The 17,045-nt window shown below is 44.4% G+C and overlaps 1 protein-coding gene across 4 annotated transcripts in view; it reads right to left on the bottom strand.

Annotated features, from left to right (window-relative positions):
* Positions 1–529: 529 nt before the first annotated feature.
* Positions 530–17,045, bottom strand: part of TAMM41 (TAM41 mitochondrial translocator assembly and maintenance homolog) — a 51,482-nt gene continuing 34,966 nt past the window's right edge. For 2 of the 4 annotated variants that reach the window (XM_069484419.1, XM_069484417.1), the window contains 3 exons: positions 9,878–10,043; positions 8,449–8,511; positions 530–668 (listed from right to left, as the gene is read on the bottom strand). In XM_069484419.1, coding sequence (XP_069340520.1) covers positions 592–668; positions 8,449–8,511; positions 9,878–10,043 — 306 coding nt within the window. In that variant the 3' untranslated portion in view covers positions 530–591. The remainder of the gene's footprint in view (positions 669–8,448; positions 8,512–9,877; positions 10,044–17,045) is intronic. The other 2 variants (XM_069484420.1, XM_069484418.1) reach the window with 2 other exon arrangements.

The following is a 17,045-nucleotide window of genomic DNA, read 5'->3' as shown; positions in this document are numbered from 1 at the left end:
TCCTCTGTCGTCCAAGGCGCTCTGCGGTGGGTTTCCTGTTGCCCAAACGTGTCCTGTTACAATAGGGAAGTCCCTGCAAGGTGTCGGTACTGGGCTCCTCTCCCCAAAGTCACCGTGCCCTGTACCTTCGTGGAGAACAAAGAGAAATGTAAAAAGCCTAGAGCCAGGACAATGTGCACAGGGCACTTGCAAGCCCTTTCTGGAAAAGCACCAAGTGAACGGGACGGCAACTAGGGACACAGCGATGCAGACAGACAGAGCCACGGTCCCGGCCTGTAATCCTCCCGGGCCACACGGTCACAAGCACGTCTAGAGCTGCTCGCGTACCTGCAGAACGCAGGCCACACGTGACGCTGCTCCGCAGGATCCACAGGGTTTTGGACATGGAGAGGACTCTCTTCTTCTCATGCTAGCCCTCTAATATATATCTGGGTCCCACGGGGGTAAATGTCTTGATACTTCAAATATCAAGTATTATACAAACCGGGGTATCTTCAATTCAAGCAATGAGTCAAAGTAACAAACACTGTTTTGTCAAAAATGATCAAATACTTTATTCATCTATACATATCATATACAAAAGCAGCAAAATCAGGATGTTTTCCTCAGCCACCCTTTCCACATTCTGTGGAGTTTTAGTGAACTATAAATCATTGACTTCTTCATGCCTAAAAAAGAGAAGAGAAGAAAGGGTGAGAAAACGGAGGCTTGTTGAGTGGATGCTCAGCGTTTCGGTGATGTTCTGGCCAAAGCCTTGTCTTTGGAGGAGCCCAGGGAGTGGGAGGTGATTAAAGGTCACTGTGATCACTGTGGGGGGAAAGATTCTGGTGTAGGCACCTTCTGATTTCGTGATAGTGATGCCAACGGTACCTAAGAAACTGGCGTAAGTGAACCTTTTGAGTTACGAGCGTAGTGGCAGCCTTTGAATTTAGTAGCTCTTTTTAAGAAGGAGGAAGGTAGGACAAAAACAAGACTGTGTATGCCACTGGGCATGCTTGGCCCCCACCCTCTCTCCCAGCGCCTGGATCCCAACCACCCAGCTCACTGCTTCCATGCCGCCGTGGATGCCACTGGTCTGCCTACGGCCAATGCCGTTCCCATCACCTTCTGCCTAGTAGACTCGGAATCCCCTTGAAGATTTCCTCTCTAGGAAGTGCCTTCCTGGACTCCCAGGCTGGTCTCAGAGCACCTGTGCTCACCTGATACACTGTACAGTACTTGTCAGCTGACTCACCTGTCCCTCTGCCTAGACGGGGAGCTCCTTGAGGGCAGGGACCTTGCCCTATTCCCCTCTGTATCCCCAGTACATGGTAGGTGCTCAGTAAACACTTTTGAAATGATGGGAGAAACGCACGTCATTCAGATAGCCGGCCCTCTCGTTCCCCAACTACTCAGTCATGAGAGCATGATGAAACCAGAGAAGAGGCTCTCTGGGGGCTTAGGAGAAAAAAGTAAAATGAGATAAAATAAACGGGATGTTATTTGTTTGTGAGATTTAATAGGATCCTGTTTGTGGATGTTATTATGGATTTGACTTCCTTTGTATTGAGGGTGAGATCATTTAGTCTGCGTTTCAGGGTGTGGCCCAAAGATCTGAACAGTCCTCTTCCCTGTGAGACTCGAGCCGCGCTCTGCGCCGTGAGTCTGAGACGCACACCTCTGGCAATGCACTTTGGTACGCACGCCGACGAGGTCACATGATTCCTTCTGGACATGGCCAGCACAGGGGTTTGAGTGATCTCTCGAAAATATCTGGCCTCGTGACCTGCAAACTGCCTAGTACACTTAGAGCCTTTGGAGAGGCGACTGTGGACAGTGGCGGGGCCGCAGTAACATCGTTAATGAACACTTCCACACACTCTGGCTCGGCTTGTCTACCGGCTAACTACTTGCAAACCGACACAACCTAGTAGGGAAACTCAGAGCTCCTTTCCCTGCCCCTGTCCCTTTTAATTTTCTCCCTGGAGCAATCACTCTGGAAACCTCACCCACTTGAGCACTGAGACTGGAAACTCATTATGTAAGGTGCTTTTGAAAATTCTAGCCAGAACCAAGCAAGAGACCAAGCAGAATATAGGTAGCTGCACATGGTAAGGTTCAGTACGGCAAGCCCAGGGCACTGAGTCATGCTAGAGGAAGATGCACGAACCATGAGAACTTAAGAAAACTGAGTCACAGACCCCTTGGAGCTTACACAGTTAAGGTGAGTACATAAATTGGATGAGCGTCACCATGTAGCCATTTTTTTGTGCTAGTGGACGGAAACCTCCCTTGACTAAAAACACTCCCCTTTTGATGGCTCTGCCAGCAACATACTCTCCAAAACACTGCAACGGAATTTTATTGCAACAGGAGTCAAAGAGACAGGGCCATGAACTGATAATGTGACTCCCCTTCCTGGGGCTTCAACTTCTTCATCTACGAAGTGACCGGGTTAGATAAGATTAGGGGTTCTCTAACAAGGGGCCCACAGCCAGGCCTGAACGTCAGTCTGTGAACTCCCTGAAACCGCAGGAAACCGCATGTGTGCATCTGTCCACCTCCGTGCACAGGGGCCACAGTTTTACTCCGATTGTCACAGGGATCCCAGATTTGCAAAAGGTCAAGAACCAACAGATTAGAACAAAGGGCCCTTTTTGCCTTAATATTCTAATTTCAACTAAGGTGGAGGGCTTAAACTTCATGAATTTGAAATAGACAAAACTTTCTTAAACAGGACACAAAAAACTACTAACCATAAAAAACAAATGGATAAACTGGACTATGTAAAATTAAGAGCTTCTTTCACCGGAAGACACCACTAAGGGAGTGAAATGACAACTCCTAGAGTAGGGAATTTGTGTATTACATACATCCAACAAAAGACTTGTATCCGGACTACATAGAGAATTCAGGAGGAAAAAGGTAGACAACTCAATAGAAAAATGAGCAAAAGACTAGAATAGACACTTCACAAAAGAGGATACATAAACAAACAAATGAAAAATGCTCAACTTCCTTAGTCATCAGGAAAATGTAAATTAAAGCCCCAATATGATACCACTATTCTCCTACCAGAGTGCCTGAAATGGAAAAGACACATAATAGCAAGTACTGGCCAGGGAGGTGCTGCAAGAGGAACTTTGCTAGTGAGAATGTAAAGTGGACAACTGGTTGGTAGCATCCACTAAAGCTGAACATTCGCATGCTTCATGATACAGGAATTCTACCCCTGAAGTATATACTTGACAGAAATGCACACCTATGCTCACTAAAAGATAGGTACAAAAATATTCATAGCAGCACCACTTGAACAGTCCCAAGCTAGAAACAACCCAAGAATCCATCAATAGTAGCATGTACACATTGTGGAATTCACATAACAGAATGCCGCACTGAGAATAAATGAACTATTGCTATTCTCAACATGATGAATCTCATTGATGTTACAAGGATGTTATGAGGAGTAAAAGACACAAAAGAGCACATATTTATGTGAGTTCAAAAATGGGCAAAAAAGAACCATGGCACTGGGAGGCAGGCTAGCGCTTGCTCAGAGCAGCAGTGCCCGGTGGGTGCGGGGGCCCGGAGGGACAAGCACGGCTGTATTTCTCCACTAGGTCCACGAGGTATTCACCTTATGAAAAGTCACCAATTTGTGTGCACTTTTCTGTATATATGGAGATATTTCCTACTACCAGAAGATTTAGAATCTTTCATTTGCTCAGTTGCACACTGAACAAGTGTCTACAAGCAAGCCACTGAGCTCACTCTTGGGGAGACTGGTATGACCACAGCTCTGGTCTCTGCCCTCAGAGTGCACAATCCACAGAATTCTACTTGGCTTACATGAGGCTTATTCTTAATTTCTGCTTCCTTTCCAAAGAAAAGGATGGTGATTTAGGAATTCTGCACACTCTACAATCCTTTAGAATGTGTTCCCTGCTAGGGAAGACAGCCTTCTAAGAGAGAAACCTTACTCTGTGTCTGACCAACATCATCATCTTTTGCCCCTTCCCCACTAGATAAAGATGAAACATCTCTTTAAATGCATCCTCTTTAGAGAGATCCTTATTTACCTAAAGCTAGTCATTATGAATTCTGATCAGCATCTAAAGCCAGAATTTTGTTCTAGAAGCATACAGAAATCCACTTCAATATATGGCTCCTAAGTTTTTTCTTTGGCTGATTTCCAGCGTGTTTCCCGTGAGCTACAGCAAAGCTGATGCACACGTAAGACTATAAACTCCTCTGCGACCTGCAACAGCCGGGTCCACTGACAGAAGAAATTCTCCAGGAAACAATGGGAGACCGAGATCTGACTAGGCTGTGAAATGTTTCCATTGTCCCATAATTTTGTATTTCAGACCTTTCAGAGATAAAACTAGTAAGCCCCCAAACATTCTTCCAATTAATTTCCTACTATGGTTAGACATATCTACAAAGAAAATCTCTTCTGAAGCAGAAATACAACTTATTTTAAGAACTTCAGGCTTAAGTGAGAAGCAAATCACCAGAAAAATCTTTAATATTTTTACATGTTCTTATTTAAATACGTAGGTACCAAAAACTGGAGGAAATGCTTTAGTTATAAGAAATTAGAAGCAGAAGGTAATGAATAATCCATTCTGTCGTGTTCCAGGCACCAGCGGGTAAGGATGAACCGAGGTATGCCAGAATCTTTTAAGGAACAAGACTAAACCTGTCTTGTTAATTCAGTTGAATCTTTTGAAGCTAGAGAGGTAAATAGGTATTTGCCCCCAGAGTTAATTCTGATTGACCAGAAAGTCAGGTAGGGAAAAATAAAGCAAGATTTCAAAAATTAAACTCATTATCCTCATCTAACCTCCCTCCCCTCAGGCAATGGTTCCACTGCTTCCCAAGCCAGAAACCTGGGAGTTAGTTCTGACTCCTCTTCTTCACTTCCCATCTCCTTCTGTCCCCAAGACCCAGTCATTTCCTTCTAAATATGCTGGGATCTCTTCTGTCTGTCCAGCCTGATGTTGAGTCCAGGCTGCTGTAATTCCTTACCTGGCTGGCTGCAACCACCTCTAATTGGTCTCCCTAGCAACAGCTTTATTTCCCTGCAATTTCTCTATTCTCTAGCTACAGTGGTCTTTCTACAATCCTACAGTGGCTTCCCTCTGCTTTCTAAAGAAATGCTGAATTCCTTCACTTGGCTTTTAAGGTCTTTCTTTGTCTGTCTCCCTCTTATCTCTCACTCATCACCAAACTGCCCCCTTTCTCACCTACCTGTTCCCACACCAGAGTACTCAGGCAGCTCTACTTCTCTCCAATCAGGTTAGAAACTTTATATACTAAAAGGCTACTGCTCAGAATATGACAGTTTGCTTAGCTGGTCTTTGGTACGAGTCTGAGATGCGATGCCATCTGCCGTTCCGCGAGAGGAGGAGCAGACGAGCTTCAGGAGGCTATACAGTGTTTGGCTACCCCTGAACCAGCGGCGTCGCCGGCTCACCTGCTACCCTGATGAGAACTATGTTATTCTACCAACAATACCAGTTTAAGAGAAGTCAAGATGATTTTCTAAATAATCAGCTCCCAGGCTAAAGGAAAAGAAAAATAAGTGTTTGGCTTTGGAAGCAACTCTCTACTCACATTTGGACATGGGTATATAATGTGATGGTCAGGGGACTTCAAGGGAACTAACAAAGGCAGTGTGTCAACTGCGTGAGAACACGTGATCCAACAGACTTCACCAGGAAGGGCAATCCTCGGAGCTGGTTACAGACGCCGGCTTCCATCTTTCTAGGAATAGAGGGAGACTTAGCTCCAGACTCCTCCAGGTTTATAAGGCACCTGATAGGTAATAAGCTGGATCCTCTGGCTTAAGTCTCAGAACACCTTGTGAGTTGGGTATTAGTATCCCCACTACTTCCCAGAAGAGATTAAATCATACACTAAAGTTATAAGAGTGAAGAAATGGATAACTAGAACCTCAAACCCACGTCTTCTGACTCTAAGCTGAGGTCCTTCAGTTAGCTGATTCCCTGAACTTAACTGAATGTGACTATAAAAGGAATTCGCTGGCCAAGGGGAAGATGCACTCTTCCTCTTTACGCGCTATGAGCAGGAGGTTGCGCAGGGGAGGAGAGGTCACGGCTATGGAGGAATGCAGACCAGCCAAATACGCTGGAGTTTTCTCATCCTGCAGGTGGTGTGTCAGTTGGCTGAAAAACTGAACAGCGACAGAATTTTGGAAATTTCAGAGAGAAGGACCTAACAAAAGACAGAAACCAGCCGTAACTGAAAGGACTTGTAAAGAACAAGGCGCCGTGAGCATGAAGAAAGACAAACAGGTAAACCAGCCACTCAGTGCCCAGCACTGCTAGGTCACTGCCCCTGGAGACCCGGGCAAGGGCCTAGTGCCATTTGAATATGACAGTGTAAAGAGGCTTCTGTTAAAGAGAGGTCAGGAAACTTTTAGGTAATGAGACCAAAAGAGGAAAGACCAGGCACAGTGCTTTTATATGTCTTAAGATAAAATTTTCACAATCTGGTGAGGCAGGCATCATTTTCCTATGAAATTAAAACTCAGAAAAATTAGGTTAACTTGCCCAAGTCATAGTGGCTAAGTTGTAATCTGAACTCCAGTCTAACCCCTGACCTCAGCACTATGCTAGGTGGCCTTTGTCACAGCCCAGGACCACCATCAACAGAGGTGCCAGAGCACCAGGCAAATAAGGTCACAGAATTGGAAGGGGTGTGCGTCACTTTGCACGGTTTCTGTCACTGTGGACTCGCACAATCCAGCGTGGCATCGTTAGAAGCCAAAGGGAAGCAAACAGGGGGCACCGCGGGGCCACACGGAGACCTGCACTGCGGCCTCTGGGACCCACTGCCCTCTGCTGGCGGACGGAAAGAACGCACGGACAGCGGACCAGAGGCTCGCTGCAGGTTGGAGGTGTGCGTGGAGAGGTGATGGATCTTTTAAAATCATTTATTAGAGAAAAATTCAGACTTATAAAAAGCAGAAGAGCATAAAATATCCCCACGTATCTTCACCCAGCTTCAACAGTTGTTCAGCTCATGGCCAATCTTGTGCCATGAACCCCTCACACACTTCCCTTCACCATGTTTTATTTTGAAGCAAATCCTGGACATCATATCATTTCATCTGGAAATATTTTAGTATGTATGTCTAAAAGAAAAGGGATTTAAAAAAACCCATAATGACACCATTATTACAACTAAAATTAACAATAATTCTAACAATTCCTTATAGCATGGGAAGCCAAAAATCTTAAACAAAACAAAACAAAACAAACAATCATCAAGCTTCACCCGAGGAGGACCATGGCAAGGGAGAGGCAATCATGGAAACCACAGATTAACAGCCTGAATCACACAAGCAAACAAAAGCACCTCATCTTCAGTCTTGCCAGGATAAACCAGCAGAAACACAGATTAAACGAATATCTTAATTAGAATTGCAAAGCCATGCACCCCCTGAGTGGTAGGAAAGCTTTTACTTCAGTAGATGTGGCATAAATGCTACTGAATCTTTGTTAAATCTTTCCAAAGATTCAGGAGGGCAACACTGTGTCCTTAGGGGCCAAATGCTCAGATGGGTATCCAAGCAGCTGGGCTGAGGACATTAAGCGGTGTGACCACACCAGCTCCCTAACCTAGGGATCAGAGTCGGGTTGAAAGGTCACGCCTTTTTTGGGGTTACCTCTGTGCCATTTCTCCGCCTGTATTGAAAGTTTCCGTTAGCACATTTGTCTCCCCTTCTAGACTGTAAGTCCCCGGAAGGCAGGATGGCATTTTGTTCACCTCTGCATCCGGAGTGGCCAGCACATGAGAGATGCGCAACAGATGGTTACATGAAGGAAGACAGAACTAGCAAAGTCAACTGCTTAAGGACATCCACTGTTGGAAAGAATGGGGAGAAACTATACAGGAAGATGGAGGGATGGGAGGGTGAGGATATGGGGTGATGGTGGGAACAAGAGTTGAATTCTAACCCCCGATAGGGAGAAGCCAACAGATGGTGCCTAAAGTTGAAAAGTAGAGAAGGAACATTAAAAAATTATTTAAAGAAATGGCAGCAAAACCAAATAACTCTCACTAAGAGAGCTGGAAGTAGCTGTCTGAAGAAGGGGAAGAGGGAAGGGAGCCCAGGTAATGTGTTTTTGCAATGCTTTGCATTTGCTAAATGTAAAAATAGGAGGAAAAAACTCAGCACACAAGGAGTTATTGAGAAAGTTTATAGAAGCAGTAAAGACTTCCAACAGTACCTCGAGGGTCTGATTTTGTTAGACCAACAGATTATGCTGCTGTTATGCCTGTTCGTATATTATTGCCATATCTTAGTTTATGACTGTTAAAACTCAGCATTTCACAAGTACTTAAAAGATACACATAAAGCCTCACAGTTTAACCAAGAGCATCAAACAAGTCAATCCAGCAGGTACATTACGCATGGATAATTTCTAGAGTTCTTACCAGCAGTAAAAATGCCTTTGGTACTCTGTCTTATACTAGAACGTCTCACGATTGCAGAAAGCCCTGTGAGAAAAAAAAAAAAACAAAAAACAAAAAGGATACCAAAAAACCCAAAACAGATGTTAGTCATCTTAAGAGTTTCAAAATCTGAAACTAAATATTCTTTCCAGTCAGCCAATAAAACCAGCAAATCTGTCTCTGCCTTGGTGTCACACAGTGACGGCGAAAACGGTGTCAGGACTGAGGGCCAGGAGCCTGGCGCGGCCAGCTGTGGCGCCGCTCGGCTGTGTGAGCACAAGCAAATGCATGAGCCGCTCTGGGCCTGGGCCTCCTTCCCTTAAAATAAGGAGCATGGGGCTAGGCAACCCTCAAAGGCCATTTTATGACTTTAAATCTGCTTAAGACTTCTGGTTTTCAATTTTAAGATGTGAAAAGATAAAAAACCAAATGTTTTTATCTATGAGAAAAACTTTCATTCTGAAAAGGCACACACAGGATTCCCCCGTGAGGAGCAATGGTTCGAGTCTTTCATCTCCTCTAGAAGATAGCAGAGAGCACGCTGTTGCCAGGCTCAGGTGAAAACCAACCACCACCTCCCAACGGCGTGTCTCCTACAGGTCTATCTTCAGAATAGGAAGCTGGTGACCTAAACATATGCTCTGAAAACCTGTGCAGGTCGGTGAGGGAGTGAGAGGCCAGCGGCTTATTATGGCTAATGTTCAACGGCAGTTTAATGTTCAAAACTGTCACATCGTATCTAGCACGGTGGCTGGCACCCTGGCGGAGCTCAGTAAATATTTACTAAATGAAAACAGGAGAATATACTCACTTGGGAGAGGGAGTCATTCTCAATTTCATAATTCATTCTTTACTGCCTGACCTCATAAATTACCTTTAGCACCTCCAAGGGAAGTGGGTCTATGAAGATCAAGTCCAGTTTTGTGAGAAACACTGGGGAGGTGCTGGGCAAACCACGGTGGAGCCCCGGCTGGGTCAGAGGGAACTTGCCGAAGGCCGAGAGAGGCACGCCCAGTGGGGCTGGCTGATGGAAGCTGTGTTCTCGAGGTTACAGAAGCATTAAAAATGCCACCACTCTCTTTCTCAGACCTCCACAAAGAACACAGACACATCTTTTAAATAACTTCTAGAAGTTATGCTCTTAGAACCAAAAGAAACATTGTTTCTCCCTTTGACAGTGACTTAGGATCCAGGAATCTGAAAACAGAAGTATTTCCACTACTGTACTTCAAACAAGTACAAATTTAGATTTGGAAAAACCCCACATTTTTAGTGCTTTCTTCTTCCAAAAGCACTCTCTCTCCCTCAATCTCGCTAGGCAAGAAGGAAGAAATAATATTCATCTCGGTCCAAACGAAGTCTGCTCCTCCCCATAGACAGCACTTCCTCAAAGTCAAACTCACACACATACCCAGTCGCACTGCATCTCCGCAGTCCGGGTCATGAGCAACTTGGAATAGAGTTTCTTCCACATCTCTGTTTTTCCCAGGAGGGTCCATGATATGATTTATCTGTTGCTGTAAGGTTTTGGGCAATGTCATTAGCTGAGTGAATTGTCCTTCTGGGCTTTTATCTATCTGAGGGGGGGAAAAAAAAAAAAAAAGATGACGTCTATGGAAATGCTTTGAATTCTATAAATATCCCAAGACACAGGGCTTCTATTCAAAATCACGCAAACGCACATGCATCCACATCCCTGGTTAGGCAGCGTGCTAAGGAGACTCTCCTTTCTGAAACTGAACGTGTAGGTTTGCAGTCTAAGTCCCTTCAAAAAGGACTATTCTTTTCCTATAATACTCCATTTCTACAAGCTTCTTTCAAGGATCCATTTCTGACTTTCAGTTTTAAAATTTCTATTTGTCTTAAATCCACAGTCAAAGGAAGTGTGGCTACAGCTAAGATTCATCAAAGTCCTACCGAATCCAGGCACTCATATTATCCCACTTTACACGTGGGGGGACTGAGTAACATGCCCAGGATCATACAGTCAGTAACAGAGAATGGGATCTGACGCAGTGTCTCCTGCCCTTAGGGCCTTTTACATACCATGCTGTATTTCACAAACTGTAGGAATATACTGGTGACACAGACTAATTTATTAACTTTTATTCCCCTGAAATATAGTAGGTACTCAAAAAACTTTAGAATAAGGAAATGAATAACCGAATCAATACAACTTAGTTGTCATTATTTTTTAAATACGAGTAAGCTACACCAGTGGTTTCTGCTTCCAATGTACTCTAAAATACATGAAGCTGTTGAAAGACAAATATAGAAATAAAACACATATAAACCTATGCATCAGACCTCACTTGGGAATTACTGAATCAAAAGTTAGCTACAGACCTGGGGCCAGACCTAGTTTTCTAAACTCCCAGTCTAATATACTTTGCCTCACGGAATTAAATTTTTAAAACATCATGTAAACATTGCCCGCCAAATGCAGAACCAGTAACACTGCCCTCAACAGCTCAGCACAATATTTTCCAAGTAAGAATCTGTTTTGTATTCTTTTAATAGTAGGTCATTAAATATGAAATGTCCGATTTTGAATCAAAAGTGTAGTTTATTACATCTCAGACAAGAGCAGTACAATTAATCAAAGTACGCGCCTAAACTAGCAACACAGTTTTGCCATCTCAATGGTAGCTTGTTAATGCCAGTAGTGAAGCCTGGAGAGTGAGTGGCGATGAAATTGTGAAAGGCGTTTTCCAAAGCTTGTTGAGAATTGAATAGTTTTCCTTGCAAGAAGTGGTCCAAAGCCTGGAAGAAGTGGTAGACGGTTGGTGCAAGGTCTGGTGAATACGGTGCATGACAGAGTTTCCAGGTCCAGCTGCTGTAGTTTGAGCAGCGTTGTTTGTGTGACATGTGGATGAGCATTGTTTTGTAAGAGAATTGGCCTGTCTCTATTGACCAATCTCGGCTGCTTAACCGCAAGCATTCTCATCATTTCGTCCAATCTGTTGCAGCAGACATCCAATGTAATTCACTGACCAGGTTTCATGAAGCTGTAGTGGTTAATACCAGTGCTGGACCACCACACAGACACCATTAGCTTTTTTTGATGAATATTTGGTTCTGGGCTGTGTTTCAGCACTTCATCGTTGTCCAGCCATTGTGCTGAACGCTTGCAATTGTCAAAGAGAATCCATTTTTGAGGCAAGACAGCTGACCCGAGACACCAGCTGCCAGAGCGTGTCAGCAAGAAGTTTTAGATGACAGAGAAAAAACACAGATTGGATGTGAGTCTGAAGGAAGGGTGCCAGAACCATCTGGAGACTCCACGGGAAGAAGCTGAGGTGCAGAACAAGAAGGAGCAAGGTATCGGCAAAGATCAATCCCCAAGAGGCTTGGAGTCAGAGAGAAGGGTAGGTGGAGAGGTTTGCTTCTCCCTCCCCCGCATCTCTGACAGTCGGTGGGTTCTGGAGCTGCTGGAGAGACTTGTTGCCCACACGAGCCCAGAGGTTGCCGCCACCAGTGAGCTGGGAGCTTCTTGTGGACAGAACACCAGGCTCCCAGTCCCCTGGGGTGCTTCCCATCCCACAGACCCCAGCTGGGACAGCAGGTGCCATATTGCTTCTCTACCCACTGTGTGCCTTTGTTCTCCTCAAGTTTCATCTTGCTTGTTCTCAACTCTGGTCCAGACTGCAGGAGCCACAGGAGTCCAGTGGGTCCTGGGTGATCTGTGTGACACTAGAGGCTGGACATTCTGGGCAGACTGCCTCCCAGAGAGAGGGTTGGAGACCACCACAGTGGTCTTTTCTTCCCCTTCCCCTCTTCTCCCATGGCTGCTGAGAGAGATAATTGAGACACACGGAGGCTTCCACAGAGAATAGGGCTCAGGCCTTTCCTCTTGGGGTCTTACAGCAGACTGAGGGGTGCTCAGTCTGTGAGCTCCCTGCTCACTGGCCCTCCCTAGTGCTGCTTGCCAAGTTGCTCCATCAGAGTGGGGCATGCCCCAATATGGAGGGACATCCCCAGTGGAAGGGCCTCACTCTCAGCTCAGGCTGGGATGCTGGGCGGGGAACCTCCCAGCCTGCAGCACAGTCATGGGGGAGCTGGACTGGCTTGCGCTCCTGCCTGCCAGCACATGTTTGGGGGGCATACGGGGGAACCATGGAACAAAGCAGGCAGGAGAGGAGCGAGGCCCACTGCAGACTGCCAGATTGTGAATCTCAGATGGCCCCTCCTGCACAAGCAGACTTTCTGGTTGGGTGAGGCCACTTCAGCCTCTCCCTGGCAGCTTTGCCCAGGAGCTAGGAGCAGACCTTTGACCCCTGTAAAAACAGCTACCTTACGAGCTTTTGTGGAGCTTGAGGGCAGGCTCACCCAGCAAAGCCCTACCCAGCCCCACTCCCTCACCCACCTCTGCTGTGGCAGAGAATAAGGATTCATCTGGAAGTTCCAGGGCCCCACCCACCACCCGGGGCATTCAAATGCTTCTCCTGAGGGACTAGAGCCGGTCATGGGACCCCAAAACAACACTGCAACCTGTCCTTCCAGCAACTCTGACAGGGAGCTCAATTTGTATGCCCTTTACATTTACTGACTCAATTTTACAGGGTGTGAGGGGGTCCAAGGAGTGGCCATTTGGGGAAGTGCCTACCTCTCCCCACAGAAAAACTGTGCTACTGGATAACGGTGGAAAGAACCCAGCCTGGTGCCTTAGCATACAAGCATTTGGCCCCATCCCAGTTAGGAGAGCCTGTGCTGACTTCCCTACCAGAGCCTCCCCCTAGTGGCCAGAAAAGGAACTTCTGAGCCACGCCAAGGCTTTGCAAAGCCTTTCAGGCTCCCACAATCCAGCCATGATTTGTCTTGCTCCTCCTCCCAACTCAGGGGGAGTAGAGACCAAGCAAACCTCTGGGAGCTACAGGGTCCCTCCTAAAGCATTCGTATGCCCCACCTGGGGAACCAGAGCTTACCACGGGCACAAAAGACCTTCTCGGCAGCTTGCTCCTCCATGCAAACATCAATCAATGACGGGGAACAACCCCATAGCTAAGCATAGCGCCTCCAAACTCAAGCAAACAGGAAACAGATGATTCATAATCAAAAGTACCACCCACCATCACCAAGATTAAGGTGGGGGACCTAACTCACTACACACTGTTGGGAAGAGGTAAAGACAGCAGGTCAGAGGTAACCCAAGAGGATCACCAAACCTGCTAGAACACCCCATAGGCAACTCAAGATCAGCAGTCCTCTCCCAGGCACACTCAGGGATTGATCTTTGAGGACTCAGAGACAGGCCCATAAGCCAGGCCAGCACCCACAGGTCTCAACCAAGAGGCCAGATGAGAAGGAATCAGCAAAAGAACCCTGGAAACATGAAAAATGAGAGGGAAAGGACGCACCCCAAAGAAAACAACTCCTTACCAATTGATAGCAACCAAACCGAAAAGACTGAATGAAGAATTTTCAATATGGATTGTAAAGAAGCTTAATGAAATACAAGAAAAAATAAAAACCCAACACAAAGAAACCACAAAAACAATGCAGGAAATGAATGAAAAAATGCACTAAGGAAATCAAATTATTAAAAAAAAAATCAAACAGAACTTCTGGAAATGAAAAATTCATTCAAGGAAATACAAAACACAGTGGAAAAAAGCCTTAAGAATAGGCTAGATCAGGCAGAAGAAAGAATCTCAGAGCTTGAAGACAACACCTATGAGTCAAAAAGAAAGAACTGAGGAGTAATAGGAATAAACAAAACCTACAAGAAATATAGGATTGTGTAAAGAGGCCTAACATAAGAATCATAGGCATCCCTGAGGGGAAAGGAGAAAATACACAAGGGTTGGAAAACCTATTTGAGGGAATAATTGAGAAAAACTTCCCTGGTCTTGCTAGAAATCTACATATCCAGGTACAAGAAGCTCAAAGGACCCCTGGGAGATTCATTGCAAAGAAGCAATCACCATGACAAACAGTCATCAGACTGGCCAAAGTAAACATGAAAGAGGCACTTCTATGAGCAGTAAGGTGAAAACAACAGGTAACTTACAAAGGAAAACCCATCAGACTAGCTGCACACTTGTCAACTAAGACTTTACAAGCCAGAAAGGACTGGAGCCCCATTCTCAGTCTTCCCAAACAGAATAATGGCCAGCCTAGAATTTCGTATCATGTAAAATTAAGTTTCTTATATGAGGGAGAAATAAAGACTTTCCCAGACAAGCAAACACTGAGAGAATTTGTCAAGACCAAACCTGCCCTGCAGGAAGTACTCAGAACTGCATTATACAAGACTCAGCACAATAGTCACCCATTGATATAAAATCATCCAAAAGCTAAAGCTCAGAGTTCATATACCATAATGGCTCAAGTAGTAAAATAGAGCAATAAAGTTCTCAAAATGATGAACAAAAATCCACTCCACTTATCAATTCTTTCAATAAATGTGAAGGCTTGAACTGCCCACTCAAGAGACATAGGCTGGCTGAATGGATTAAAAAATATTAATACAAGCCACATATCTGTTGTCTCCAGGAAACACATCTATAACCCACAAGTACTCATTCAGACTCAAGATGAAGGGATGGAAAATAATATTCCATGCAAATAGAAACCAAAAGAAAGCTAGGGTAGCCTTTCTCATATCAGATGACAGACTTCAAATCAGCAAAAGTAAAGAAAGAAAAAGATGGTCATTATATAACACTGAATGGAACAATTCAACAGAAGGCATAACAATCTGAAATATTTATACACCTAACACAGGTGAGTCCAGATTCATAAAGCAAACCCTACTTGATCTATTTTCCTTTTTTAAAATTTTCTTTTCTTTTCTTTTTTTTTTTTTTTTTTTGAGACAGAGTCTCACTCTGTTCTTCTGGGTAGAGTACAGAGGTGCAGTGATGTCATCATAGCTCACTGCAGCCTCAAACTCCTGAGCTCAAGTGATCCTCCTGCCTTAGCCTCCGGGGTAGCTGGGACTACAGGCACATGCCATGATGCCTGGCTAATTTTTCTATTTTTAGTAGAGATGGGGTCTAACTCTTGCTCAGATTGGTTTCGAACTCCTGAGCTGAAGCAATTCTTCTGCCTCAGCCTCCCAGAGGTGTTAGGATTACAAGTGTGAGCCACCACACCTGGCCCTTACTTGATCTAAACAAATTGATAAACAGCAGCATCGCAATAGCCATGGACTTCAATGCTCCACTAACAGAACAAGGCAGATCCTCGAAGCAGAAAATAAGCAAAGAAACGATGGACTTAAATGGAACTCTAGAACAAATGGGCCTAACAGATATTTACAGAATATTCTACCCCAAAGCCACTAAATATATGTTTTTCTCATCAGCTCATGGAACATTCTCTGAAATTGGTTATATCCTAGGCCACAAAACATGTCTGAACACCTCATGGTTATGGACAGGCAAAGTCAACACTGTTAAAATCTCTATATTACCCAGAGTGATTTACAGATTCAATGCACTGCCCATTAAAATACCAACATCATTTTTTGTAGATCTAGAAAAAATAATGCTACACTTCATATGGAAACAGAAAAGCCAAAGCAACCATAAGCAAAAGCCATAGCCAAAGCAACCTAAAGCAAAAAGAACAAATCGGAGGCCTCACCTTACCAGACTTCAAGCTATACTACAAGGCTATAGTAACCAAAACAGCATGGTACCAGCACAAGAACAGAGACATAGACCAATGGATCAGAATAGAGAACCCAGATATAAAAGTATACTCATATTTCCAACTGATCTTTGACAAAGCAGACAAAAACATATATTGGGGAAAAGAATCCCTATTCAATAAATAGTGCTGGGAAAATTGGATAGCCATATGTAGAAGACTGAAACAGGATCCGCACCTCTCACCACTCACAAAAATTAATTCACAATGGATAACAGACTAAACCCAGGGCATGAAACTATAAGAATTCTAGAAGAAGAGGTAGGAAAAACTCTTACAGGTATCAGCCTAGGCAAAGAATTTATGAAGGAGACCCCAAAGGCAATCACAGCAACAACAAAAATAAATAAATGGGACATGATTAAATTAAAAGGCTCTGTACAGCCAAGGAAACAATCAATAGAGTGAATAGACAACCTACAGAATTAGAGAAAATATTTGCATGCTATACATCTGATAAAAAGCCAATAACCAGAATCTACAAAGAACTCAAGTGAATTAGCAAGAAAATATCAAACAGCCCCATTAAAAAGTGGGCAAAGACATGAACAGGAGCTTTTCAAAAGAAGATAGACTAATGGCCAAGAAACATATGAAAAAATGCTCAAAGTCTAATCATCAGGGAAATGCAAATCAAAACCAAACTGAGATGTCACCTATCTCCACTGAGAATGGTTTTTATCAAAAAGTTCTTAAACAACAGATGCTGGCATGGATGCAGAGAGAAAGGAACGCCTATACACTGTTGGTGGGACTGCAAACTAGTACAACCTCTATGGAAAGTAGTATGGAGATACCTCAAAGAACTAAAAGTAGACCTACCATTTGGTCCAGCAATCCCCACTACTGGGTATTTACCCAAAGGAAAAAAAGACATTTTATAAAAGGACATTTGCACTAGAGTGTTTATAGCAGCACAAGTC

Source organism: Eulemur rufifrons, chromosome 10 (assembly GCF_041146395.1).
Source record: "Eulemur rufifrons isolate Redbay chromosome 10, OSU_ERuf_1, whole genome shotgun sequence".
In the NCBI taxonomy this organism is placed as follows: Eukaryota; Metazoa; Chordata; class Mammalia; order Primates; family Lemuridae; genus Eulemur; species Eulemur rufifrons.
Note: the sequence above shows the minus strand (reverse complement) of the source record. Positions and strands in the feature narration are given on the sequence as shown.